The sequence below is a fragment of the Gopherus flavomarginatus genome, chromosome 1, assembly GCF_025201925.1.
Source record: "Gopherus flavomarginatus isolate rGopFla2 chromosome 1, rGopFla2.mat.asm, whole genome shotgun sequence".
NCBI classification, from domain to species: domain Eukaryota; kingdom Metazoa; phylum Chordata; order Testudines; family Testudinidae; genus Gopherus; species Gopherus flavomarginatus.
In genome coordinates, this window is record NC_066617.1 from 155,522,169 (window position 1) to 155,548,078 (window position 25,910).

The 25,910-nt window shown below is 43.5% G+C and overlaps 2 protein-coding genes across 4 annotated transcripts in view; one reads left to right on the forward strand and one right to left on the reverse strand.

Annotated features, from left to right (window-relative positions):
- The window catches only part of ZNF697 (zinc finger protein 697), a 39,337-nt gene extending 25,448 nt beyond the window's left edge, over positions 1–13,889 (forward strand). Inside the window, exon 3 of one of the 2 annotated variants that reach the window (XM_050921462.1) lies at positions 13,319–13,889. In XM_050921462.1, coding sequence (XP_050777419.1) covers positions 13,319–13,566 — 248 coding nt within the window. In that variant the 3' untranslated portion in view covers positions 13,567–13,889. Of the gene's footprint in view, positions 1–909; positions 2,730–13,318 lie in introns of those variants that run through there. The other variant, XM_050921463.1, reaches the window with a different exon arrangement.
- Positions 1–25,910, reverse strand: part of LOC127033355 (3 beta-hydroxysteroid dehydrogenase/Delta 5-->4-isomerase-like) — a 37,948-nt gene that overhangs the window by 11,225 nt on the left and 813 nt on the right. The window contains exon 2 of one of the 2 annotated variants that reach the window (XM_050921394.1): positions 6,363–6,581. In XM_050921394.1, the coding sequence (XP_050777351.1) occupies positions 6,363–6,516 (154 nt within the window). In that variant the 5' untranslated portion in view covers positions 6,517–6,581. Of the gene's footprint in view, positions 1–6,362; positions 6,757–25,910 lie in introns of those variants that run through there. The other variant, XM_050921400.1, reaches the window with a different exon arrangement.

The window sequence follows — 25,910 nt, forward strand, 5'->3', positions numbered from 1 at the left end:
TGACTGTGCGTTGTGTGAAGAAATACTTCCTTTAGTTCGTTTTAAACATGCTGATTATTAATTTCATTTGGTGACCCCTAGTTCTTGTATTATGAGAAGTAAATAATACTTCTTTATCGACTTTCTCCACACCAGTCATGATTTTATAGACCTCAATCATAGCCCCCCTTACTCATTTCTTTTCCAAGCTGAAAAGTTCCAGTCTTATTAATCTCTCCTCATTCGGAAGCTGTTCCATACCCCTAATCATTTTTGTTGCCAAGTCATTTGATCCTGTTGTACCTTTCTCTGCTAGATTGAAGAGTATATTATTAAATATTCATTCCCCATGCAGGTACATATAAAAAGTGATCAAGTCACCCCTTATCCCTCTCTGTGTTAAACTAAATAGATTCAGCTCCTTGAGTCTGCTACTATAAGGCGTGTTTCTAATCGTTTAATCATTCTTGGCACTTCTCTGAACCCTCTCCAGTTTATCAACATCTTTGAACTGTAGACACTCGAACCGGACACAGCATTCCATCACTGTCACATAAATGCCAAATACAAAAATAAAATAACCTTTTAACCCCCAACTCCAGATTTCCATTTATGCATTTCTGGATCACATTAGCTCGTTTGGATAGACCATCACATTGGGAGCTTGTGTTCAGCTGATTATCCAGCAAAATCTTTTTCAGAGTCACTGATTCCCCCCATCCTGTAAGTATGGCCTACATTCTTTGTTCCTAGATGTATACATTTACATTTAGCCATATTAAAACACATAATTTTGCATGCACCCTGTATACCAAATAATTCAGATCACTCTGAATCAGTAACCTGTCCTCTTCATTATTTACCACTCCCCCAATTTTTGTGTCATCTGCAAACATTATCAGTGTAATTTTTTTGTTTGTTTTCTTCTAGGTTATAGAAGATGTTAAATAGCACAGGGTCAAGACCTGAGCCCTTCAGGACTCCACGGGAAACACACCCACTTGATGACAATTCCCTGTTTACAATTACATTTTGAGACCAAACAGTTAGCCAGTTCTAATCCATTCAATGTGTTCTTGTTGGTTTTATATCATTCTAGTTTTTTAATTAAAATGTTGTGCGGTGCAGAAGGCTACATATATTACACCAACACTATTACCTTTATCAACCAAACTTTCATTCTCATCAAAAAAAGATATTGCATCAGTTTGACTGGATCTATTTTCCATCAATCCGTGTTGATTTACATTAACTGTATTACCCTCCTTTAGTTTGTTATTAATAGAGTCCCATATCAGATTCTCCATTATATTGCCCAGGATTGATACCAGGCTGACAGCTCTGATATCCCTTTTACCCTTTTTAAAAACTGGCACAACATTTGCTTTTTTCCATTCTTCTGAAACTTCTCCAATGCCCCAGGACTTACTGAAAATCAACAGGCAGCCAGCTCTTTTAAAACTCTTGGAGGCCAGTTATCTGGAGCTCCTGATTTAAACATGTCTAACCTTTGTAGCTACTGCTTAACATCCTCCAGAAAGATTAGTGGAATGGAAAAAGTGCTATCATCTCCATGTGATGAGACTATATCATCTATATTTCCCCAAGTACAGAACATAAATATTTATTGAGCACATCTGCCTTTTCTGTATTATTATTGATAATTCTACCATTTCATCTAATAATGGACCAGTACCACTGGCAAGATTCTTTTTATTCCTAATATACTTTAAAAATTCCTTGTTATTGTCCTTAACACTGCTGGCCATAGATATTTGTGGTCTGTTCTTTTGCTTCTCTTATCAATTTTCTACTATTCCTAACTTCTGATTTCTGTTCATTACTATCAACTTCCCCTTTCTGCCATTAGTTTTTATATATACATATATTTTTCTTCACATAGTCTTTCTGACCTGACTACTGGTTTATGAAGTGATAAGAAGACCTACGTCTTAATCTAAAAACAGTGCCACATATCTGGTGACTGATACATTCTCTCTCATACTCATTCATTTTATAGCTCACATTATTACCTACTTACATTTTCAAAACCCCTTAAACCAGTTTTCTATTTGTGTATATGTAAAATGGGCCCACTCAGACACCTGTGAATATTCTCTAAATATGCAGTCACGGGGCTTGTTCTAACATCTACTAACATTAGGATTATCATCAGAAAAATCCATGTGTTTGTACAGTACCTAGCATAATGGAATCCTAGTCTAAAGGTATACTGGGAAGCGGGGCTAAAATGCGCTCACTGTAGGCCATGTCCTGTTCCACTGAAATCAATGGAAATTGCTTCATGAGTACAACATAGGCCAGATTCACTTCTCATTTACATCAGCTTTACTCACATTGAGTTCAGTGATTCACACCGGAGTTATTCCTGATGTACGTTGGTCTGAGAGGGAAATTAGGCCCTGGAGAGGATGAGGAGACCAATGAGCAGGGAGTATTAATGCTAAGGGGAGGTTATTACAAAGATGCATGTCAGAGACAAAGAACAAATGACTTTTATGTGTCTAGTCTTCAACCAGCTACCAGAAAAGCATGTGTGTCTTGGGGCTGGGGGAGGGGGCAGAAATTTGACCCATCCGTTTCATTGTGGTACATTCTGTTGAACAACAAGCATATACAATCCTTGGCTGTATCTGTTCTAAGACATATACAATCCTTGGCTGTGCAGACGTTTTGCTACATGCCTCACACTTTGTGTTACCTGAGCTGTAAACAAGGGTACTTCCCGTTGCTTGTCAGTCTGTGCTTAAGAATTTATGGTTATTCTAATAAACTATAAGTGCTACTGCAAGCAGGATCTGCCTTACCAATTCAGTCATATTAGCTGCCCAAAACTATTTGTCTCTATCTTCTACATATTGTTTAAAACACATGCAAACACTAGAACTTAGGCTTCTAAGGGACTTAGGCATTTCTGAAAATTTACCCAATACATTTTATTGTCAATCTTCCTTCGAATAGCTCCTAACTACTGCTGAGTTATTATGAGTTAGATGGTGCAGTCAGGCAGACTGTATCAATTCCTAGATAAATAGATGGCTGATTAAAAGAATGTAGCTCAGGCATCCACAGCAAAAATAGTGAAACCACATCTTATTTTAATTAAATTAAATGATTTGTCACATCTTGACCTGATTTATTGTTGGGAAGCTGAGCCATTTATATGTATGTGCTCTATTGGTCCCAGATCAGCTATACTACTGTGAAGTCCTAGGTGTACCGTGCATGTCTCTTGTTAGTGCAGCTACAAGGGCAAACAAATCTAATTGCAGCTCTACATTAATGTTGGATTTAATATGGCAGCTGCTATATTGAGATTTTCTGTAGTGGAATCTCCTAAACCAGTTTTCTTCAGTAACAACAATAATACACAACAATATGCCAATCTCCTACTACCCTTCCCAATGGGGAATGCTGCTGAGTTAGTTGTCCATGTTTGGAACATCTGGCACTAGGTGTCATGCTTAAATACTGGGCAAATACAAATCTCTGTAAAGTGATAGCTGCTGCGGTAGGCATGAAAGCTGCTGCTTTAAAATGGTTGAGAATGCTCCTTGAAAGAAATTGAGCACCTAACAATATTTCTAATGTTTCAAGAAGCTTGCAATATAATGTTGGGCAAATAAACTAGACCAGAGTACAACTGGGAAACTTGGAAGTGGTATAGATAAATTTCAGGGTGGAGCCCACGACCTGGATTCTTCAATATGGCCTATTAACTTATTCATTCTTAATAAGGAGGTTTAAATGTCAGTAACTACAGGGCTCCACTCACAATACTTTTTTTGGAGTGGATAATCCTGGCCCCATTGCATGCTAGGACCTGACTCTTCCACGGTGCACACCTTCATACTGAGGATGAAGGAACCAGCAGTCTCCTCTATTTTATGCAAGTTGAATGGGGCCCAGTAAGAAGCCCTGGATTAGGCAAAATGTGAATGTCCCTGACCTAAACAAATACAAAGCTAAGACCTGTTAAATGCACATGTCGTCACGCCCTGTTTTTCAAGGACATTCAGATTAAAAGAACTCATGAAATGAACGCGTCAGTGTGCTCTGCACGCCTGTGTCAGTGCTGCCTGAAAGAAATCCAGAAATAAGTACATACAAAAGACTATAATGGCCCAGATCTTCTCATTTCAGTGTAAATCAGGAATAACTCTCCTGAAGCCAATGGAGTTACATTAGGATATAACGGATGGATGTCGGTGAGAGGAATCAAGCTCAATGGTCTTACAGCAACACTACATCTGGAACAGGAATCCGTACGTCAGGGACTAACTGTGATAAGCGTACTGGCTCAAATTGTTTCACTTACTCCTGAGAGAGATCACTGAAGCATAGTCACTAGACGTACATTTACAGATACAGAGACGGGGATGGTAGTGGGGGCTCAAAGTTAATTATCTGGTTTTGGAGGGGGAGTGTCATTCAGAGATAGGTCAAGTATATTTGTGGTGCCACTCTTTTTGGCCCCTTCCCATTTGCAAATCCCAAGAGTCAATGTGTCACTTGCTTTGGCAGTGGAGAGAGGGCAGATCTTAAAGGGTGTGTCTACACTGCAATGAAACAGCTGCGGCTGGCCTGTGTCAGCTGACTCTGGCTTGCAGGGCTTGGGCTGCAGGTGTAATTGCAGTGTAGACATCCTGGCTCGGAGTCCCAGAGTCTGGGCTCCAGCCCAAGCCTGGGCATCTATACTGCAATTGTATAGCCCTGCAGCCCAAGCCCTGGAAGCCAGAGTCAGCTGACATGGGCCAAATGCAGCTGTTTTATTGTAGTATAGAAATACCCAAAGAGTGTGAGAGAGAAGGTGCACAGATCTGGCATATGTTGGGGGAGGGTCATGGGGGAGAGTTTTAGGGAATAGTGGATGGAGCTTTCCTGTTAAATAGAAGAAAAGAGACCTTTGTTGCGGCCAGTCAGGGTTTCATTACACAGATAGTGGCTCTGGTTCCTCAGGGGGCTAACTTATCCCCACAGAGCTCTGAGTTAGCACAAAGACGCTCATGCTTCACCTTGTGCTATACTGTTACAGGAACAGTAAACAGCACATGTTAGTGAGGAGGCCATGACATTGGGCCCACTTGTGAGTGCAGGTTTTGCAGTATTGTCTGAACTGCCTTGAGACTAGAATAGCACAGGCTGCTGCTGAAGTGTGAGATACATTACCTGAGCTGTAGGGGACATTGGCCAACCCTTACTGGAATCTGGCATAGAATTTAATAGGGGTGAAACCAACCAGCAGAGTTCTCTAAAAAAGCTATCCTAAAACCCTGTGCAAATGAATAGAGAATTATATCCCTGCTGTAGAAGTCTATAAATTGCTTTAAAATGCTATAGAAGCATGATTATTCTTTATCCAGTTGTACAGGATGATTCCGTAAAGAAAATGGCTGCAGAGAAAGATGATCTGGTGGGTAAGGCTCTGGACTGAGGGTAACATTTTTAAATGTGCGTAAGTGACTTAGAAGCCTAAGGCTCATTACAAGTCAAAGGGATGTAAGCTCCTAAGTCATTTTTGATAATGGGATTCAAGCTCCTACATCATTTAGACATTTTTAAAAATATTGGTTCCTTGCTGTGCCATAGATGTCCTGTGTGACCTTGGACAAGTCACTTAATCTCTGTGCCTCAGTTTCCCAGCTAGGGATAATAATACTCTATTTCTCTCACCCTTTCTCTGTCTTGTTTAGTTAGACTGCAAACTCTTAGGGACAGGCACTGTCTCCTATTATAGGTTATCTGAATACTGCCTGCCAAAATGGGGCTGCAGTCTTGGTTGGGGCTGCTGGGCCCTATTATAATAAAAATTAATAGCTCAGTCAGCATATCACATTCTTGACTTGCAGAATCCCCTACTGTTCCAGTCTTGGAGTCCTCCCCCGCACACTACTCTGCCAATGTCCCATGATCCTGACATGCAGAACTCCCTCATATTCCGAGGCTGGGCTCTCTTCTTTTCAGCCCAGACCTACAGTGCCCACAAATGAAAAATGATTCTTGGCTTCACTTGTTCTAATCAATGGTGAGGAATTTTGTAATGATTTTGCCCTGTAGGCATCAAACTAATGAAAACTAGGTGGGTGCCATCCAATTAATTGCAACACACTAATAATCTTCTGTATTATGTAGAGGCCCCAAGAGTCATCAGTGAAGCTACTGCCATTTTATTTTAACACCTCTGATTTTTGTGCCACATTTACTTATCTTTACTGGAGATGCAAATGAAACACAGTATGCTTGAGATAAATCAGTCCCAGATCTGCAAATCTATAAAAGGGGAAAACCTTCCAAGGGGTTCTACTTGAGAGTGTATCTTAAGAATCCCCCTCCAATTCCCTGTCCTAACAATAATCACTTACTTGTAAAATTCCTGCGTGCCTCATAGCTAAAGGTTTTGTCCAGGGTTCGGATCTCAGCCAGCTCCTTCTCTTCCTCCAGCAGTAAGCGGACAATTCTCTGGCCAAGAAATCCCCCTGCTCCTGTCACCAGACAGCTCACCCCAGCTAAAGACATGGCACCTGATTGCTCCCTAGCTGCAAACCAACCAGCTCCAGACCCAGGAAAGGCAGCTCCTCTTCCTGACTGGGAAGAAAAAGACACAGCATCAACTTCAAGAAGCCCAGTGAAATCAGTGATAACACCAGAAAGAGATTCCAGCAGAAAAAACAACCCAGTTTCAGACACCAACCCTAACTCAACAACTTCATTAACCTGTCAATTAACTTCACTGATACATTAATCTTCAGAAATTGCCTATACATTTTTTTCACAGCAAATCACTAAGCACTTACTAATTAGATATTATATATAAGATGAGGAAATTCACAAATTGGAAGAAGTTAACCATTAAAATCAATGTATATAATAAATAAACCTCACAGTCTTCTGTCTCTGGCCCTGGTTCTAACTTCCTAGGGTTCAGGAGGCAGGAACTAAAGAGTGGCCAGTATTTATGTACTGCACATCTGGCACTACACTTATCTCCCTTTCCCTCCCTCCCTCCTCACTTGCCTTGGATTAATGATGACACAAAGACTCCCCCGTACCCACTCCTCATTGGTTTGGAGAACATCCTTGAAGTAATTGACTTCTGAATGCCCGTTTAAATGTAATCCTTTGTGCCTAGTCATTCTGGGACAGAAATAAAATCCCCCTGTGAACATTTCTGTTGCAATCTGTGCCTAGTGCTGGAACTTGGACCCTTTCCCACTAACTTAACCCATGGACAGGGCCAAACTGTGAGTTTTTGTTTCAGAGGTTTTGGCCTGTTTGGCTTATGCTTCTCGTCCTTCTCTGGTTGTTAGAGAGTGGGTGCTTGTGCCTCAGGGCCTGCCTTTTCTCCTAACCCAACAGCCACTGTGAATGGCCCATCTGTGCACAGCTCTAGCCGATCAACGAGGAGACAGGATGCACTCTCCTTGCAGAGGCAGAATCACGGTTCCCAGTGTGCCTTGCTATTCTTCCATAATAGCCTGTGTCGTTGGGGGAGGCAGAGACAACTTGGTACTCCCAGAGTTGTTGGAGGTCTGGAGAGTTGGGGGCAGGGAGCAGAGGAATTACAGCTATGGAAACTCTTAAAGATAGGGTCTATATACTTAAAGGCATATACGTTCTCTTTTAAGTCATCTATAAACTCATGTATTTCAGGCAGCCATGGACTTCCCAGCAATGGGGAGAGGCCAATGACCCTCCAGGTCAGCCTGACTGACTGGGGGGGAAAGCTAATGAGGGAATCAGGAGGCCAGGGAGGTCTTGTCCTCCCTGTGATCTGGAATTGCCTGGAACAGAGGGGGGCCTAGCCAGGAGAGAGCAGGAACCTGAGCTGAGCTGGGGAGCAGGGCCATGCTGCCAGAGAGAACCACAGGAGCAGCTCAGGAAGCAGACCTGTGCTGGGAGCAGAGCCACAGAAGCAGCCCATGGAACAGACCTGTCCTGAGAGCAGAGCTGCAGCAACCAGAGCCAGAGGAGCCAGAAATGCAGCCCAATGAGCTGGAGGCAGAGCAGCAGCTGTGCTGAGGCTGGTGCTGGAGGCTCGAAGCAGTCCAGAGTCAGGTGCGGTGAGCAGCTGGGGAGAGTGAGGGGGATCCTGGGCAGAGGAACCAGCTCAGGGAGACGCCCCCAGCCAAGAGGTCTTGCAGGCCAAACTTGGAGGGATCATAACCCCTACAGAGCGGGGACAATGCTAGGTCCTGGAGCCTGAGAGCATGTGGCCACTACCAGAGCAAGTTTCTGACCCTCAGCATCCCTGCAGCACATCCAGGGCCTGAGAAGGAGGCTCGGGACTTGCGAGGAACAGACTGTGCAGACTGTGAACTTCCCTTGCATTCCAAAGACGGCTGATTGTGATGTCCCTGTGCCACAGAGCGGGATGACGGGTTTTCCTTTAACATTTTCCATTCTTTCCTTGTTTTTTTTTAAATTGATTATTGTTTAATAAATTGTATTTGGTTTGAACTGTATGAAATGATCAGTGGGTCAAGGGAGTGCCCAGTGCAGAGAGAGCAACCCGGAGTAGGGACCCCCCAGCCCCTGCCCCAAGTGACTACAACAAGGTTGGGGGTCGAGCACCTCAGGAATCCTGGGCCCAGCCTTGCTGGGGTTACGAGGACTCTGCCACACAGGAGAGTGGAAGGGGAGCCCTCGAGGTCAGGAAGGTGTCTGGGTAAAGGAAGTGGGAGTGAGGACTCAGATCCTTTCGCTAACCCATTTAACGGGGGCAGTAGATAAGCCAGGAAAGTTCCCCACAATAGTGGGACCATTCCTCTTCTTAAAGAAAGGTCCCAGAAGGTCTGCTGGCATCACTTTACCTCTCAGCACCTATGAACTCTGTGTGCTCACAACCCTAAGAGCACAACAAAATATGCGAGAGGAGTGGGACTTCAGTGCAAGTTTGGGGTGCTTTGCACTTCCTGAGTGGGCCGACAGATGATTCTTTCAATGCCAAATAAAAAGTTTAAAAAAAAAAGATTCCTCCATGGCAAGGGAAGAAAAGAATCTATGGATTCAAATCTCTTCCCAAGGAAAGTCAATAAACACTGATAGCTGTGCAACAAGTTTGTGGACTTGTTCACCCAAATAGAGAAATGCTCACTCTGACGAACCCTCTGAATTAGTTGCCTAGAAATGTGTGCTGCCAACTAAAAAATTCTTATTGTTAGAAAGCCCTAGTAGGACTGTCGCAACCTCCGATGGGCTTGGTCCACAAAGGGAACTTAGGCATTTCAACGGTGAGCCTAACTTTAGGCACCCTACTACTCTGTGTGTGGACTCCACCACCCTGATTTAGATGCCCAGGCTCCCTATAAAGTGCATGCAGACAGTCTGGTGCCTAAAAATGGGAGCCACAAAAGCCAGCATGTTATGTGAGAAGCTGTTGAAGCTTGCCAATAGAAAATGCCTAAGCCCCAACTCTCAATGGGAGTTAGGCACCTAACTGTGAGCCAGAGGGAGATGCCTGTCGTCACTTGGGAGTCACAGATGTGAACCCTCTTCTGTAGTTAAGTGCCTAACCCAGGTCATCCCCTCCTCACAAAAAACAAAGGCAGCAGTGGTGCTCCCTTATACCCCACCTGTAGGAGACTGAGGCTCAAATAAGACTTGAATCCACATCCCCCACCACACCTCACAGATGAGAGCCCTCACCATCTGACTATAGGGTATTCTGTGATAGGTAGGGCTCTTTTTGGATATCAAGAAAAACTTTTTTTCTAGAACGGTGGTGAAGCACTGGAATGGGTTACCTAGACAGGTGGAGGAATCTCTATCCTTAGAAGTTTTTAAGGTCAGGCTTGACAAAGCCCTGGCTGGGATGATTTAGTTGGAGATTGGTCCTGCTTTGAGCCGGGAGTTGGAGTAGATGACCTCCTGAGGTCTCTTCCTACTCTGATATTCTATGATTTTACCAAATTCATGGTCGATTTCATGGTCACAGGTTTTTAAAAATCATAAATTTCATGATTTCAGCTATTTAAATCTGAAATTTCACAATGCTGTAATTGTAGGGGTCCTGACCCAAAAAGGAATCATGGGGGAGTCGCAAGGTTATTGTAGGAGAGGTTGCAGTATTGCTACCTTTACTTCTGCACTTCTGCTGACTGGCGGTGCTGCCTTCAGAGCTGGGCAGCTGGAGAGTGGCAGCTGCGGGCCAGGAGCCCACGTCTGAAGGCAGAACTGCTGCAAGCAGCAGTGCAGAAGTAAAGATGGCATGGTATGGTATTACCAACAGCCAATGCTGTCCAACTGCCCAGCTCTGAAGGCAGCACAGAAATAAAGGTGGCAATACCATGATTCCCCCCTAAAATAACCTTAAAACCACCCTGCAAACTCCCTTTTGGGTCAGGACCCCCCCAATTTAAGACATGCTGATCTCCTCCCTGAAATCTGTACAGTGTAGGGTAAAAGCACACAAAAGAGCAGATTTCACAGTGGGAGACCAGATTTCATGATCCATGACACATTTTTCCTGGCTGTGAATTTGGCGAAGTGTTCTCCATTTATGAAAGTGGGTACCGTAACCACTAGAGTCCATCTCTCTCTCTCTGGCCCAGAGAGAGTTGGAGCAGGCACTTAAAAAACTCTTATTTAACCCTTAGCACAAATAATTCCTAAATGTCCTTCCCCTTTTTACACAGTGTTAATGAATAGTGCTTAGTAACTAACCAAGGATTTGGTGTATAGCTTTGGAACCATCATTTCACTCCCCCCATCCCCAGGCTCTCAGATATAAACAGCAAATCAGAAGTGTCATTGGGCCCAAGGAATCAAGGGATTCTCAAGTTTACAAACATGATAAGACAATTTTTGCAAGTGTTTCAATGGCAAGTCCTTGGAAATTCCTCCCTTATGACAACAAATCTTTAAAAAAGTTATCTGTGATTTTCTGCTCAGCTGTTATAGTTCAAAACCTTGAAACTATATATTCCCATCAGAGGCTGGTGTGAAAGTTTTCTTTCTGGGTGACATGATGAGTTTATTAAGAAAAAACAGCTTAATATCCTATAGCTAATGATCACACTCATTAGTGCTCTGTGGGCCCTCTTCATAAATTCATCCCAGGATTTCCAAAGAAAGCAAACATATTTTTTCTTGGAGGAAAACTGAAAATTTGATTCAATCAGAGAAAAATATTAAAACTCTTTAGGACACAATATTTACTTGTAGTCCTATTATCCATCCCAACTCAGAGACTCAGTAAGGCTCACTACTTGAACGTGAGACCTGCACAGAACAATCTGGTGGCTACAGGGAAGGTGAGAGATGGGGAAAGAAAGGTTTGTTTTCCAAGACTTCCAATTCTTCCTGTTTATTGTCCATGTTCCTTGCATTAGTGTATAAACATCTAAGGTGTTTAACAGGTTGTCTCATTATTTTCCCACTTGTCTCGCTAATGATCTGATTGCTATTTCCCATGTTCCTCCCCCCCAGCCCTTTGTTGAGGGCACCATTTTTATTTCCCTGTGGGCTTTTGTCACTAAGATTGAGGGAAGCTACTAGGAGATTTCCTTAAAGATCAGTCTTGGGATCAATCTTATTTCATGTTTTCATTACTGATGTCGGCACAAAGTAGAGGTGTGCTAATGAAATTTGCTCATGATACAAAGTGGGGAGGCATCACCAGTACAGGGGTAGATCGGAATCTTTTACAGGAAGAACTAAATGTCCTTGAAGACTGAAGCAACAGAAATGGGATGAAATTTAACAGTACAAAGTACAAGGATGCGCCTGCTGCTGGAATACTGTGACCAGTTCTGGCATCTCAATTCAAGAAGGATGTTAATATTTGGAGTGGGTTCAGTGAAGAGTCATGAAAATGACTAAAGGATTAGAAAACATGCTTATAGTGACAGATTCAAGGAGCTCAGTCCATGCAGCTTAACAAAGAGAAGGTTGAAGAATGACTTCTTTACAGTTAAGTTCCTAAATGAGGAACAAATATTTGATAATGGGCTTTTCAATCTAGCAGAGAAAGGTATAATACAATCCAATGGCTGGAAGTGGAAGCTAGATACATTCAGACTAGAAATGAGGTATAAATTTTTAACAGTCAAGGTAATTAACCACTGGCACCATTTATCAAGTGTCATAGTGAATTCTCCATCACTGGCAATTTTTAAATCAAGATGGGATGTTTCTCTAAAAGATCTGCTCTATAAGTTACTTTGGGGAAGTTCTATGGCCTGTATTATACAGGAGGTCAGACTAGATGATCACAAAGATCTCTTCTGACCTTACAATCTATGAATAGTTTAGTCTCCTGAGGAGTGTAGTTGGTCTAATTCCAGTTGGCTTTAGTGTGTGGAGGCTGAGTGGTGTTGGTGGCCTTTGATATAGAAGAGCTTAGATTAGCTGATCTGGTGGGCCCTTCTGTCCTTGAACTCTGACTCGATGACCCTTCTTCATCAGATGTAGCCCATTCTGCCCAGCAATCCTCCTTCACAGAAAAGCATCCCATGGTTGAGGAAGCCACCACCTTCCTGTCGACACCAGCTGTGCACCTGCATGCAGTTTGTTATAACCTCTCGTTAAGGAAACAGGGTTTATGAATAAATATGGTAGAAAAAATCACCAGTTTCTCTTCCTAAGGAAAACTGACCTGCAAGGCCCCCAGATTTGCTGTTCTGCAAAAGGACAACAATAGGAACATGTCTGTGTTACATATTCATGTTAGGAACCATTATTTCTTTATCACAGTTCTTCAACTTTTTCATCCTGCAATTCACTGCCTTATAGTAGAGAGCCTCTTGTGGACACCTCCTCTACCAATCTCTCCTTCCCCATCTCCCACCTCAGCTGTAGCCAGCACCTCACCGCAGTTAATATTAGAAGAGGGTTAAAGATGAAAAATTATGCACTGTAATGTGAAGGATACAGCTATAACTCAGCTGTTTATTTCCTCTTCCTGGGTACAGATTTTTACATTAATTAGGGCTGAATTTCCCCACAACCAGTAGCACCCTTTGTGCTGCCTTTCCATATGCATTGCAGCTCAGTTCTGCCCTCCTGATGTGTTTACAGCACTTCCAGGTTTGAGATCATCCGTAAATATGGCTTTGCTTGAATTTACACCAAAGGAACTCCCAGCAAATAAAGACACAATGCAACTGTGCAGGAGACAGAAAAGGGGGCTTGGGTTTTGGGGTGGGGACTAATTCAGTTTGTGAAAAATAGCTTCTGAAACCCTTCCAAATCTCTGGCCTGAGGACATTGTGACAACGGTAGCTCTCACTCCTTGTGGAATTCTGTGATGGGTATTTTATAGCAAAGTTACCAATATATATATATATTTTTAAACTGCTGTTTTTATTCTTTCTCCCAGAGCCTGAACATGCTGCCACCACAGCTCCATGCCAGCCCAGGAGATGGGAGAGACAAAGGGGCCACTTCAGCGCTGTCCCCACAGGTGGCCTGGGTTATCAGTATGATGCATTGCTGCTTTGTCGGGGAACATCCTTGAAATCTATCACAGTGCTTGATGTGGTGTTATTCCTAGGCTTTATCTATGTGGTTGAGTGTCTTCCAGCAAGGTTTGTTATTACTGGAACACAGAGAGAGTCCCACAAGTGAAGGACTCTAGAGTATCAGTGCAGACATATTTATCTCAGAGACAACTTCAGGTCTTAACAGGACAAGATTAGTAGATGTGTTTTCCCTTCTTCCAGTTAAACCAATCTAAAAGCGGGATGTTCCACGAAGTCACTTGTCAACATAATGGCTCCTCCCAGCAGCAACATAAAACATTGGAATATGCCAAGTGTAAGTTAAAAATAAAAGAATAATAAGTGATTTGCAATGCCAAATCAGACCCATTGTCCATGAAGTCTAGTGGCCTATGCTTGAAATCTCAAATGATCAATAAAAGTCCCTCACAATGTGCCTGGCCAATTCTGTAATGGTGCGACCTTCCTCCTGAGCACAGCGGTGATCAGTTTACATCCTGAGGCATCAGATTAAAATTTGCTTTCTCATTTCTTAACATGCTCAACTACATAAATGTCTGGTATTAAAATACTTATAGGCTTTTCAGAGGCACTAATCACTGTAGCATCTGAGCACCTCACACTTATTAATGAAATAAGCTTCCCTTCCCCCATCCTCATGCTTGAAGTAAGAACATAAGAATAACAATAATAAAAATAATTAATGGTATTCAATTAGCTCCTATAGGCCCTACTCACTGTTTGGGCCCCCACTGCCCGGGTACTTATATGCTAAATAGTCAAGACAGACAAAGGGCTGTAGAAAGTGACAAGTGAAATATTAAAAGGTACCAAACTTGGTAGTTGCTTGTCTGTTTTTATATGCTATCATGTATCAAAAAATCTATGTGAAAGAAAGTTATTTAGGTTGACAAGAGAAACACTTGAAAGTTAGGAAATGCCAGAATGAAGAAAGTTTGTGCAGCCTTACTTCACTTCCCATATGTAGGCATTATAATACAGTCTTTGATTACACGAGCACATGCTGCCTCATTCAGTGCACAGGATGGATGGGGCTCAGAAAGTGAATGAGGCAGTTTTCAATGTTTCTTTTTATCCTGCCTTTATGCAATGTGTAAGGCCTTATTTACTGCACAGCTCCCAAGCCCTGCACTGAATATGGACTTAATTGCTTTGTGGGCTTGCCTGTGGCACTCATCACCAGGGTATTTGAGCCTCACAAACATTAATGAATTTACCTTCACAATTTCCAGCTGAGATACCAGCGGGCTGCTATTCCCATTTTATAGATGGCTAATTGAATAAGGTACAGATAGATTAAGGTTAAAATTTACAAAAAGCTCCACTAACTTTTGGGCTATTAGTGATTGCACCCCAACTTGAGGCCTTGAGTTGATTTTTCAAAGTATTTTGCATTTTTATAGTATTTCATATGTTCAAAACAGGGTCCAGACATTAACTAATTAACACCAGAACATCCCTGGCCACTAGGGGTGGGGAGAATATTATTATCCACATTTTATAGATTGGGAAAGTGAGACAGAAAGATGAAGTGAATTGATCAGGGCCACAAGGTGAATCAGTGGCAGAGACAGGACCTATCTGACTCCAAGGCCTCTGCTCATTAAGGCAGTATAATCTTTAGGAATGTCAGAATGGCTGAGCATCAACTCTGTCCATTGAGTTCAGACACAGATGTGTGCACTTAGCTCCTCTTCAAATCGGGTCCCAGGAGCTTTACATTGGGCATCTAGAAAGTGAGGAGCACACAACTGATGGCCTCCTGCAAAAATTTTGAATTAAGTGATCCAGTCTCACTAACAGCTCTCCATCACATAATTAGTCTAGCAAAGGCTGGCCACGGGGACAGAGTTTGGAAGCCCTGCTGGACTGTGGAATTGAGTCTCCACTAGGTGAGACTCAGATGCCCCTTGACTCCCCTTTCTCCCCTCTGACTTTTTGGCTCCATGGATCAGCTTGGGAAAGCTAAAATGTGGCTAACGTTCCAACACAACAAAGTTAAACACCACTCACAGCAAATTGTGCACATTCCCACTATATGCTATCTCCTCTCCTTTCTAACATGTTTTGGTCAGCAGTGATATAGTTAATGTAACCTTTTTGTGAAGTGAAGACATCAGCAATAAGGGCCAGGTTCAGTATCTAGGGGATCCTTTTCAACAATACAACACAGAACCAGCCTGAGCCCCCACCCAGTGACCTGAAACAATTGCACACTACCCGTGGGCGCCTCTAAGAGGCAATACTTCCCCTCTTGCAAGCACGGAGTCTGAATCTAGCAAAAACTTTTAATAAAAGGAGGGAAGTAACTCAGCATTAATTTGTGAAAACACCGCACTCGGGTTCATAAACACAAACCATGAGCAAAAGACCCACTCACAAGTAAGTTGGGCAGTGTCCTTTTCCCTTCAGGTTCTTAAGTCCAGCAGCCCAAAAGTCTCTTTAACGTGCCCGTCCCTTCTCCATACCCCATTCAATTGCTGTCCTTGGCCAGTGCGGTCCCAGAGTTCAGAGGTTCATCCACAGTGTTCACCTCCCACCCTGTGTGGGGGGGGCTAAAGAGGCACCTCACATGCTCCACTGCTCAAGCACTCACTTGTCACCCCAATGGCCAATTGCCACACCTCTCTGTGGCGCTCTGCTGTGGCCCTCTCCACCTGCTTCTCTGCTGACTGCTTGCCACGCCTCTCCACCAGCCAACCTACACTTGCTTGCTTCCCCTCTCCACCAGCCACCCAGCTGGCCACTCACCAGGATGTCTTCAGGGCCCCCCACTTAACACAGCTCTCAGTGATTTCAGTTGTTAGTTGGGGAGCCTCACTGTTGGTGCACACTGGGCAGTCTCTTGCAATAGAGACACTGTCTCAAAATAGGTCTAATACTTAGATCTAGGTATCAGTGATTTCAGCTCTGCAGGATGTAACAAGACTCTCAATTAAATCTAAATTAGTTGTTAGCATAACATGAAGAGCAGAAGGGGCAAATAGTGTCGCAGGCAGGCAGGCTGCCTGCCAGCCCAATTCATTGGGCTTTGGAACCCCTGTCCCCTGCCTAGCGAGTGCCATTCAGTTGAGAGTGAGTGCCTCCATTGGGGTATGCCAGGTACAGTTCTATTGCTCTCTGTTCACACAAGGATAACAACCCTTTATTACTCCTGCCCCAATAACAACAAGACCAGAGACCCAACACCAGCCACAAGTGATCATTTGGGCAAGCAATCCCATCCTACTGAGCCCCAAGGCAGGGTTGGTGTGTCCATGCAAACAAGATCTGTTCCTAAAGTCTTTTTCCACAGCTCACCACTAGATGTCAGGGAGAGCTAATTCAGACTCTGCTTACATTAACAATGTTGTCATTTAAATGACAACTTTTCTCACATTCCCCACCCATGGGGTGGGGGTGCTGGACTCCTCCTCTCCCCCATCCACAATCTTTCTCTTTTGAGCAGCCTGCATCTACCTCTCCGCTCCATGTTCTGTCATCTACCATCCACCCAACTCCTCTCCACCAGCCTTCCTCTCTGATGTTGACTTCTGGCTCTCAATCTCTCTCTCTCTTCAGTCTCTCACACTCAGCCTCAGTGATTTCAACTTCCATATTGATGACTGTGAGGGATAAAATTGTTTATTTAGAACCAGAACTAAGGGGGTCTCTGACACTTTACACAATTACCCTTTAACTTTTAATCTTGGGTGAAAGTATTGTGACCCTCATTGCAGTTTTTGAAGAAGAACCAGTGTTGTGATTTTTTAAGGATTTTATTATTAAATTAATAAAAACAACTAAAAATCTATTAAGATTTTCCTTAAAACTAGCTACTACAAATTTTGCTAATTATCTGTGAATTAACAATACAATTATCAAATCTGAGTTACAACTGTAAGTGAGTTAATGAATCAACAAATTGACTGTAATTTGAAATGGATTCAACAATTGTCCAAAATCATTAAGTGAACACAATCAAGGTTTAAATCATGAAGTTAGCACAACACATGGCCAGTTCTTATACCTAATATCCCTGGAACCTTAAAAAGGCGTCATCTACTTCACAGCTCTGAGGCCCTTCAAAGTCTCCCTACTACTAGGTAACCTTCATTGTCCTCTCTTTCCTTGACTAATTTCCTCTCTGTGATGCTAGGTCACTGGCAGTTTCTAACTTTCCCTTTTTTGGCAAAGCAGTTTCTGTAACACTAATTTATGACCCAGATTAACCCAAAATGACTTAAATAAACATTTATTTATAATCTAAATATGCACATGCTGTTTCTTTTTGACACTCACACTCTTATTCACTCCTGAAGAGGTGTAGGGAAAAAATCAGTAATATAATGGATATCTCCACCTTAAAAAAAAAAAAGATAGAGTTAAAGAGAAATTTAGCTCTTCAGTTTGCGTGCTCTTTAGCTTTAAGGCTAGGACTTCAGGTGATGTTGTTTGGTCAGTACCATGTGCCAGCTGGCTTCCTTGGGCTCTTGGCAAAACAGGTTGACATGACCTGTGAAGCCTTGAGCTCATCCTTCCTTCAGCCAGCCTCAGGATGAGAGCGAGCAAAGTCGTCTTGTGTTATGGTGGCCCAAGGATTATATCTTCCTCCATGTTTATCTGAGTCTTTAAGGTTACAAGTTCTGGCTTTTTCTGCCCCATGGCACCTCTCTGGAGATTTTCTAAGCAAATTAATGAATTACAGACCTCATACAGACCTCAAAAACATAGTTCAATCAGAGTTAAGGGATGGGCAATTACAAATGTCCTTCCACAGATATAAAAAGAACAGGAGATGACTCCACAAATGTAGTTTTCACCCACCCAGGGTCTCAGCCATGGGTATCAATAATTGAGTTCCTCTAGGACCCTCCAGAGTCTGTGCATGATACATGACTTAGTGGCTATCATTGCTATTCTTCACTCACTTCCAGGCACACATATTTTCACTCTCAGCACTTTTAAAAAACATCCAAAGACTTACTGGCAACATTGAAGTGTTATAATTTTAGCCGAATGAAGTCACCTCCTGGTAACAGAGCTGACTCATAGCCTAGTAATATACAGCTTACTCAAGCAGAAAAATTAAAAGTTAGCAAAAAACAAGAAAATAGTAGTTTCTGTAACCAGGCCTCACTCAGATGGCTTAAAATAAGCCAAGTGGACCCCACTACTGCTATGCACTACAAGTTCCATTGTGCACTTTCATCTAGTGCTCAAAGCACACTACAGAACTCTTACTGTGTTGCAGTTGTGTCCACATAGCCATTTAGTGTGCAGCAGGCTGGTGCGCTGTAGATTGACACCCTAGCTTGCTGCACACTAAAGCCCCATAAATCCTCAAGTGAATTCCATACCATAATCTCAGCTGACTTTTTGTCACCTTTGATTCAATCCTCCACCTTCCTCTTTTCTCTCTGCACAGGAACGTACTGATTTCTTCCAAGAGAAGAATTGACAAAATCTTCCCACCAGTTTATCTTTCCTTCCCTCTTTCCTCCTGCAATGCTCTCCTCCTTCTTCCTCCCACACAGATGCAGACGTTTCTCATCTATTCACCTCCTCTAACCCTTCCACTTGCTCCAGTGATCCCATCCCATCTTCCGGCATGCCCACTCTCATCCCCTCTCTTACTCTGGTCTTTATAACCTTTCACTCTCCCTTCGCTCTTTTCCCTTATACTATAAAAATGCTTTAGTCTCTCCCATATTAAAAAAAAATCCCATGACTCTACTTGCTTCTCTAGCTATCACCCCATCTTTCCTCTGCCCTTTCATCTCTATGCTCATTGAATGAACTGTTTACAGTCACTGTCTGGGATTTCTCAGAAGCAATTCCATCCTAGACCCTCTCCAATCCGGCTTTCACCCCCGGTACACCACTGAAACAACTTTTGCCAGTCTTCAATGGCTTTTTCCTAGACCAGGAATGGGCAAAAAACGGCCCACGAGCCAGATCTGGCCCACGAGCCATTTTAGGCCAGTCTGCAAGCTGTACCATGTGGCTCGGCAGTGAGCAGAGCTCTGGCTGGGGCCCTGGGACAGGGTCGCACCACGTGGCTCCTGGAAGCCATGGCATGGCCCCGCTCTGGCTCCTATGTGCTCCAATGGGAGCTACAAGGGCAGTGCCTGCAGATGGGGCAGTGTGCAGAGCTGCCTGGCCGTGCCTCCACATACGAACCAGAGAAGAAACATGCCACTGCTTCTGGGAGCGTCTTGAGGTAAGCACCATTTGGAGCCTTCACCTCTTGAGCCTCTCCTCACACTCCAATCCCCTGCCTCAGCCCTGATCCCCCTCCCGCTCTCCAAACCTCTCAATCCCAGCCCAAAGCACCCTTCTGCACCCCAAATCTCTTATTCCCAGCCCCACCCCAGAGCCCCCCCTAGCTGGAACCTGCACCCCTTCCCACACCCCACCCCAGCCCTGATCTCCCTCCCACCCTCCAAACCCCTTGGTCCCAGCCCAGAGCACCCTCCTACACCCCAAACTCCTCATCCTCACCCCCACCCCAGAGCCCGCACACACCCCCAGCACCCCAACCCCAATTTTGTGAGCAGTGATAGTCCACTATACAATTTCTATTTCCTGATGTGGCCCTTCGGCCAAAAAGTTTGCTCACCCCTGCTCTAGACAAATCTCAGAATCAGTACTCCACCCCCAGCCTCCTTGAGCTATCAGCTGCCTCTGATACAGTCGACATGCTGTTCTTCTTGAAATCTTGTCCTCCCTTGGCTTCCATTACTCTGCCTTCTCCTGATTCGCCTCCTGCACCTGTAATAACTCCTCCAGTATGTCCTTTGGAGGATCCTCCTCATTTCCCCTTCAGCTTTCTGACTGTCTCTCTGTCATCTTCTTGAGAATGTCTAGCTGCAAGCTCAAACTCAGAGCTTTTATAATCTTCCCCATCCCCCAAACCTCCCCGTTAACTCTTTTCCATATCACGGCAGACAAAACCATCACCAGGCCCATAACCTGCGCATCACCTTCAACTTGGCCCTCTCTCTAGGTCCTCCCATCTGGGCTATGTTTGAGTCTCGCAGATTCTTTCTGCCTAACATCTCTAAGATATGGCCTTTCCGATCCCCACAGCTAAAACCCTCCTCCAGGTTCTGATCATCTCATGTCTCAATCACTGCAACAAGACCTTTTCTCTGGCCTTGATCAGTGCAGTCTTCTCCACTCAGATCTATTCAGAATGCTGCTGCAAAGAGCATTTCCCTAGCCTACCTGCTTTGATCTTGTCAACCCCTCTCTTTGCATCCCTCCACTTGCTTCCCTGTCTCGATCACATCACACATGAGGCACTTGTCTTCATGTTCAAGACTCTTCACAGCCTTTCCCCACCCTGCCTGGTGTTGCTCAGTCAATATCAAGAGGTTGACTCCTGCGTCTGGTCAGCTCATGATACTAGTCTCTTTCATCCACTTGTTAAATTTTCAAACAAGCACCTTAATGCTTTCTCCCAGGCTGCCCCCATGTGGTTGGAAGGTGCTCCCCATAAATATCCTCAAACCCACTTAATTTTTCTCCTTTAAATCCCTCCTTAAAACTCTCCTTTGCCATGATACCTACAAAAAAACTTGAGAACAGTTAAGCGGAAACCTATCATTTAAATCAGCTTCTGTACCAAGTGACTGGAGGATAGCTAATGTGACGCCAATTTTTAAAAAGTGTTCCGGAAGCTGGAATGGGTGATAGGGGATGGATCACTTGATGATTACCTGTTCTGTTAATTCCCTCTGGGCACCTGACATTGGCCACTGTCAGAAGACAGGATACTGAGCTAGATGGACATTTGGTCTGACACAGTATGGCCGTTCTTATGCCGCTGGTTCACTGGGACCAATGCCTACCAATACTTTCTCATTGTTTCCTTGTATTCCCCTGTCTGTCTTTATTCATTTGTTATCTCTTGTCTTGTGCTTAGATTGTAAACTCTTTGGGGCAGGAACTATTTTTCTGCTCTGTACTTGTACAGCACCTAACACGATAGGTATATGACTGAGGCACCATGGTGCTAGGGGGTAATCATAAAAATACTCATTGAAGTTCATGGTGTTCAAAGCAATTGTTTAAGGCTTTCTGCTCACACATGCATGAGTTACAGTCACTTCCCACTTTGAAGGATTTGCTTCACAGCCATAACATTTAGATCTTTATTTGTTTTAAAAAACAAAAGCTGAGAAACCAGAGAGCAAAATGGCTCCTTAAAAAGCGTGCCAGGTTTCTGACCCAATTCAAGTGTGTGTCCTGTCTGGAGGTCCTGCTCTGTGTCTCTGGGCTATTGCTGTGAGTTGCTGGTTGGCACATGCACAGTGCTGAGGGATTTTGGCAGCAAGCCAGAAACAAGGTCTGTCGTGTGAATCACGGAAGGGAAACAGGGGTTTTCTGCAGTTAATTATGTAGCCAGATCTGAACAGATTTCCATGAGACAAACAAGCAAATAGTAGGATCGCTTACACCACGTGACCCAAGAAGCAAAGCCTGAAACAAAAGTTGTTTGTAAGAAGAAATGGAGGAAATGAAAAGAGAAGAGCAGAGCAACAGGAACGGAGAAGGGCCTCGGTGCCCAGCAGTGAGTGGTATAAGAATGGGCTAGTTTAGTGGGAACAGGATCAGGCCCGCAAGAGACTGTCACAACTTTTACTCAGCCATGCTGGCCCCTCCCCACCCTTACTTTCCTGTGTGGTTCTGCTCAGGTTGTGACTCCAGCCCCGAAAGGAGAGCAAAGGCTACTCACTCAATACTCCCTGCTACAATAAGAGGGACAAAGAGCAGGGAGAGTTGGGGCTCCCCCTACTTGCTGGCCAGAGTAGCTGATGGGTGCATAGGTGCAGTAAGTTGCTTCATGAGGAAGAATAAAGTAACTTACTTCCCCCCAGAACTAGGAAAGAGTATAACTAATGTCCAGAAAGACTCTGGATAATGAGCAGAACAGCATGTGTAATAAAACAAATGAGTGACTGTGACACTCCCCAGGGATACTCAGGGTTGTGAGGTACTTTGCCACTACCTGACATTGGCATGAAGGAGTTTGGGCCTGCTGTGATTCAGCTCCCTGAAACCAACAGCCTCTGGTCCCACCAGCACTGACTTCCTGGTCTCTGCAGACCTTGCCCTTTCTGTGCAGGCTAGTGGTCAGTACACACCAACCCCCGCGTCCTTAGAGTGCTCCCGGCAGCATTTAGCTTCTGTCACTGGACACTCACAGTAATTAGCAGGTAAGCTGTCCCCCTAGCGACAGTGTACACACAGCTTAACTGCTACAACTCAGGCTCTGGTCCTTTATAACAACACAGCACTGGCATCTACCGATAGTGAAAACAAACACAAGTTTATCACAAAGATTAAGATTTAAGAGATAGTCAGCAAGGAGAACAAGAACAATAAGTTGCATGTAAAACAAAAAAGTACAACCTGTTTCTTAGGGTACATCTACACTGTAATGTAAACCCAGGGTGAGTGGGACTCGAATCAGTAGACGGTGGATTTGATAACTTAGGGCTTGAACATCTACACTGATTTCTAGCCCTAGGTTAAGAATATTTTAACCTTGGCCTGAACCCCAGGCTCCAGTGTCCACACAGACCCAGGGATTCACCAGTACTTTCCCACTGTTTTATGCCAATCTGGAGCAGCCCAAATTGACCAGATCATACTGGCCAGGTAAGCTGTATTTACAGTTGTTTTGCATTGCCAGAGAAGCACAAAGCATCCACAGTGTACACTTCATTTTCCTCTGATCTCCTGCCCTCAAAATGTCCCAGAGCCTCTTGCATCTCCCAATATTCCTGAACTCACACATCTCCGTTGCCCCATTTTCCTGCATACCTTCCCCCACCTTTTGCATCTCATATTCCCCTGGCATATGCCCCTAGTTTCTCCCTCTTACTCTCTCTGTTGAGTAGGGCTGGTGTAACAGGTAGCGTTTGAAAAGATATATTGAGGATTAGTTATCATTTTTGCCATTAACGTTAATAACTGAAAGTTTATCTGTCAGCAAAGGCTGGTGAATAACAATTATCTTCAGGGAAACTCCCTATTTGCTTTCTTTCAAAAGGGCTTCCATGTTCCATTGTTCTTAGTGGAACATTGGTCAAGGCCAGAGAAAACTCAGGTAAGGTGCTCTTTTTCAAAATGGCCACCTTGCTCCATTGTTTCCAGTGAGAGTGAATCATAGAATCATAGAACCACAGAGTAAGAAGAGACCATAAGGGTCATCTAGTCTAAACCCCTGCCAAGATGCAGGGTTTGTTGTGTCTAAACCATCCAAGACAGGCGACTATCCAGTCTCCTTTTGAAAACCGCCAGTGACGGAGCTTCCATGACCTCCCTAGGCAGCCTGTTCCATTGTCCTACTGTTCTTACAGTTAGGAAGTTTTTCCTGAGATTTAATCTAACCTGCTATGCTGTAGCTTGAACCCATTGCCTCTTGTCCTGCCCTCTGTGGCAAGAGAGAACAACTTTCTCCATCTTTTTTATGGAAGCCCAAAGACCACTATCATGTGTCCCCCACATCTCCTCTTTTTCAAACTAAACATACCCAATTCCTTCCGCCTTTGCTCATATGGTTTGCATTCCATTCCTTTGATCATCTTTGTCTCTTTTCTCTGGATTCTTTCCAGTTTCCCTACATCCTTTCTATACAGCGATGACCAAAATTGGACACAGTACTCCAGCTGAGGCCTAATCAGTGCTGAGTAGAGTGGTACTATCACCTCCCATAACTTGCATGCCATGCCTGTTAATGCAATCTAAAATTGCATTTGCTTTTTTTGCAACAGCATCACATTATTGGCTCATGTTGAGGTTGTGATCCACCACAACTCCCAGATCCTTCTCAGCAGTGCTGCTGCCAAGCCAGTTATCCCCCATTCTGCATTTGTGCATTTGGTCTTTCTTTCCTAAGTGTAACATCTTACATTTGTCTTTGTTGAATTTCATTTTGTTGTCTATAGCCCACTTCTCCAATTTAGCAAGATCCCTCTGAATTTTAGCTCTAGCCTCCAATGTGTTGGTAATCCCACCCTGCCCCCCCTCAGCTTTGTGTCATCTGCACATTTTATCAGTATGCTGTCTATTCCTATATCTGGGTCATTAATAAAGATGTTAAATAATATCGGATGCAGAACAGATCCCTGTGAAACCCCAGTTGAGCCTTCTCTCTAATCTGACATCATCTCATTAATAGTTACTCTTTGCTTGTGGTTGTTTAATCAATTATGTAACTGCTTAACTGTAGTTCCACTGAGCCTGCATTTCCCCAGCTTATTTATCAAAGTGTCTTCTTGTTAAGAGCAGCCTGTGGCTTGAATGCTATTAAAAACAATAGGAGATAGTTGCCCTTCTCAAAATGGCCACCTAATTGTGGGCAATGTCTGACCTCAGTCCTGTTGAGAACAATGGGAAATAGTACCTATAAGAGCTAGGAGTACCTATAAGGTCATTTTTTTTGCAGGGGATTTAAAAATTAAAAAATGTGGTTTCATTCCAATTCTGAACAAAACACAAACATTTTGAAATGCTTTGCAAAAGGAAATGGAGTTGCTCCAGGGCAGTCCACATAATGGGCTGTTTCAGAGCCACAACTCCTGGAAGCCCTGGGAGCCTGACTGCCAGAAGCCAAAGCCTGGAATCCCAGGCTTCCCAAAAAAATCATTAAGTGGGCTGTCGAGATGGGCAGGTGAGATGGCAGGAAACCAGGCAGGTTCCATCAGAACTTGGCAAATTCTGATGAAAAAATGTTTAACTGGGATTTTCAAGTCAATTTTAGTAACTGTTTGGAAAGAGGGTGGTTCTATATGGAATTCTCTGTAGTAGAACATTATTTATCAGGCCCTACTGAGGAAGAAGCTAAATAATGTCAAGGCACACTGGGCCCAAGTCAAAACAGTCCTTTCCCTCTCTCTTGGTTTATCAAAAAATCAAATAAAATATTAAATGAAAATGAACATAATGCCTCAAGTGCTGTAGACACGGCAAGCTAGAGCCACAGCTGATGTAAATCTGCATCAAATTTACTTTGATTTACATGAGCTGAAGTTTCTGCTTGCCAAGACAGAGCAAATTACCCAACTAATTCACAGACTTCTTTGGAAGGGATAGAAATCCATGTTAATAATAAAAATCTCCATACATCCAAATTTTCAGAAGGACTAGCGCTTCCAGATAGTATACATAATATTAAAGTGGGCCTGTGATTTTATATCTTTTTCAGACTGTCTATTCCATATGCTCACTTTAAACTGGATTAAAATTGAACCAATTCATTTTAATTTCTTGTGGTTTGATGTTTGGAATAAAATAATGGGTTGAGGGAAAGGTTTTATTTGTTAACATTTTAAGATTGGAGGAAAATGTCCTGTCAGTGTAGACCAGAGGTATTCAATTATTTTTTGTCAAGGTCCAGAATCCAGAGAAACATTTTTTACAGTGCAAGTACCCCTGTTCAACAAACACATACAATGC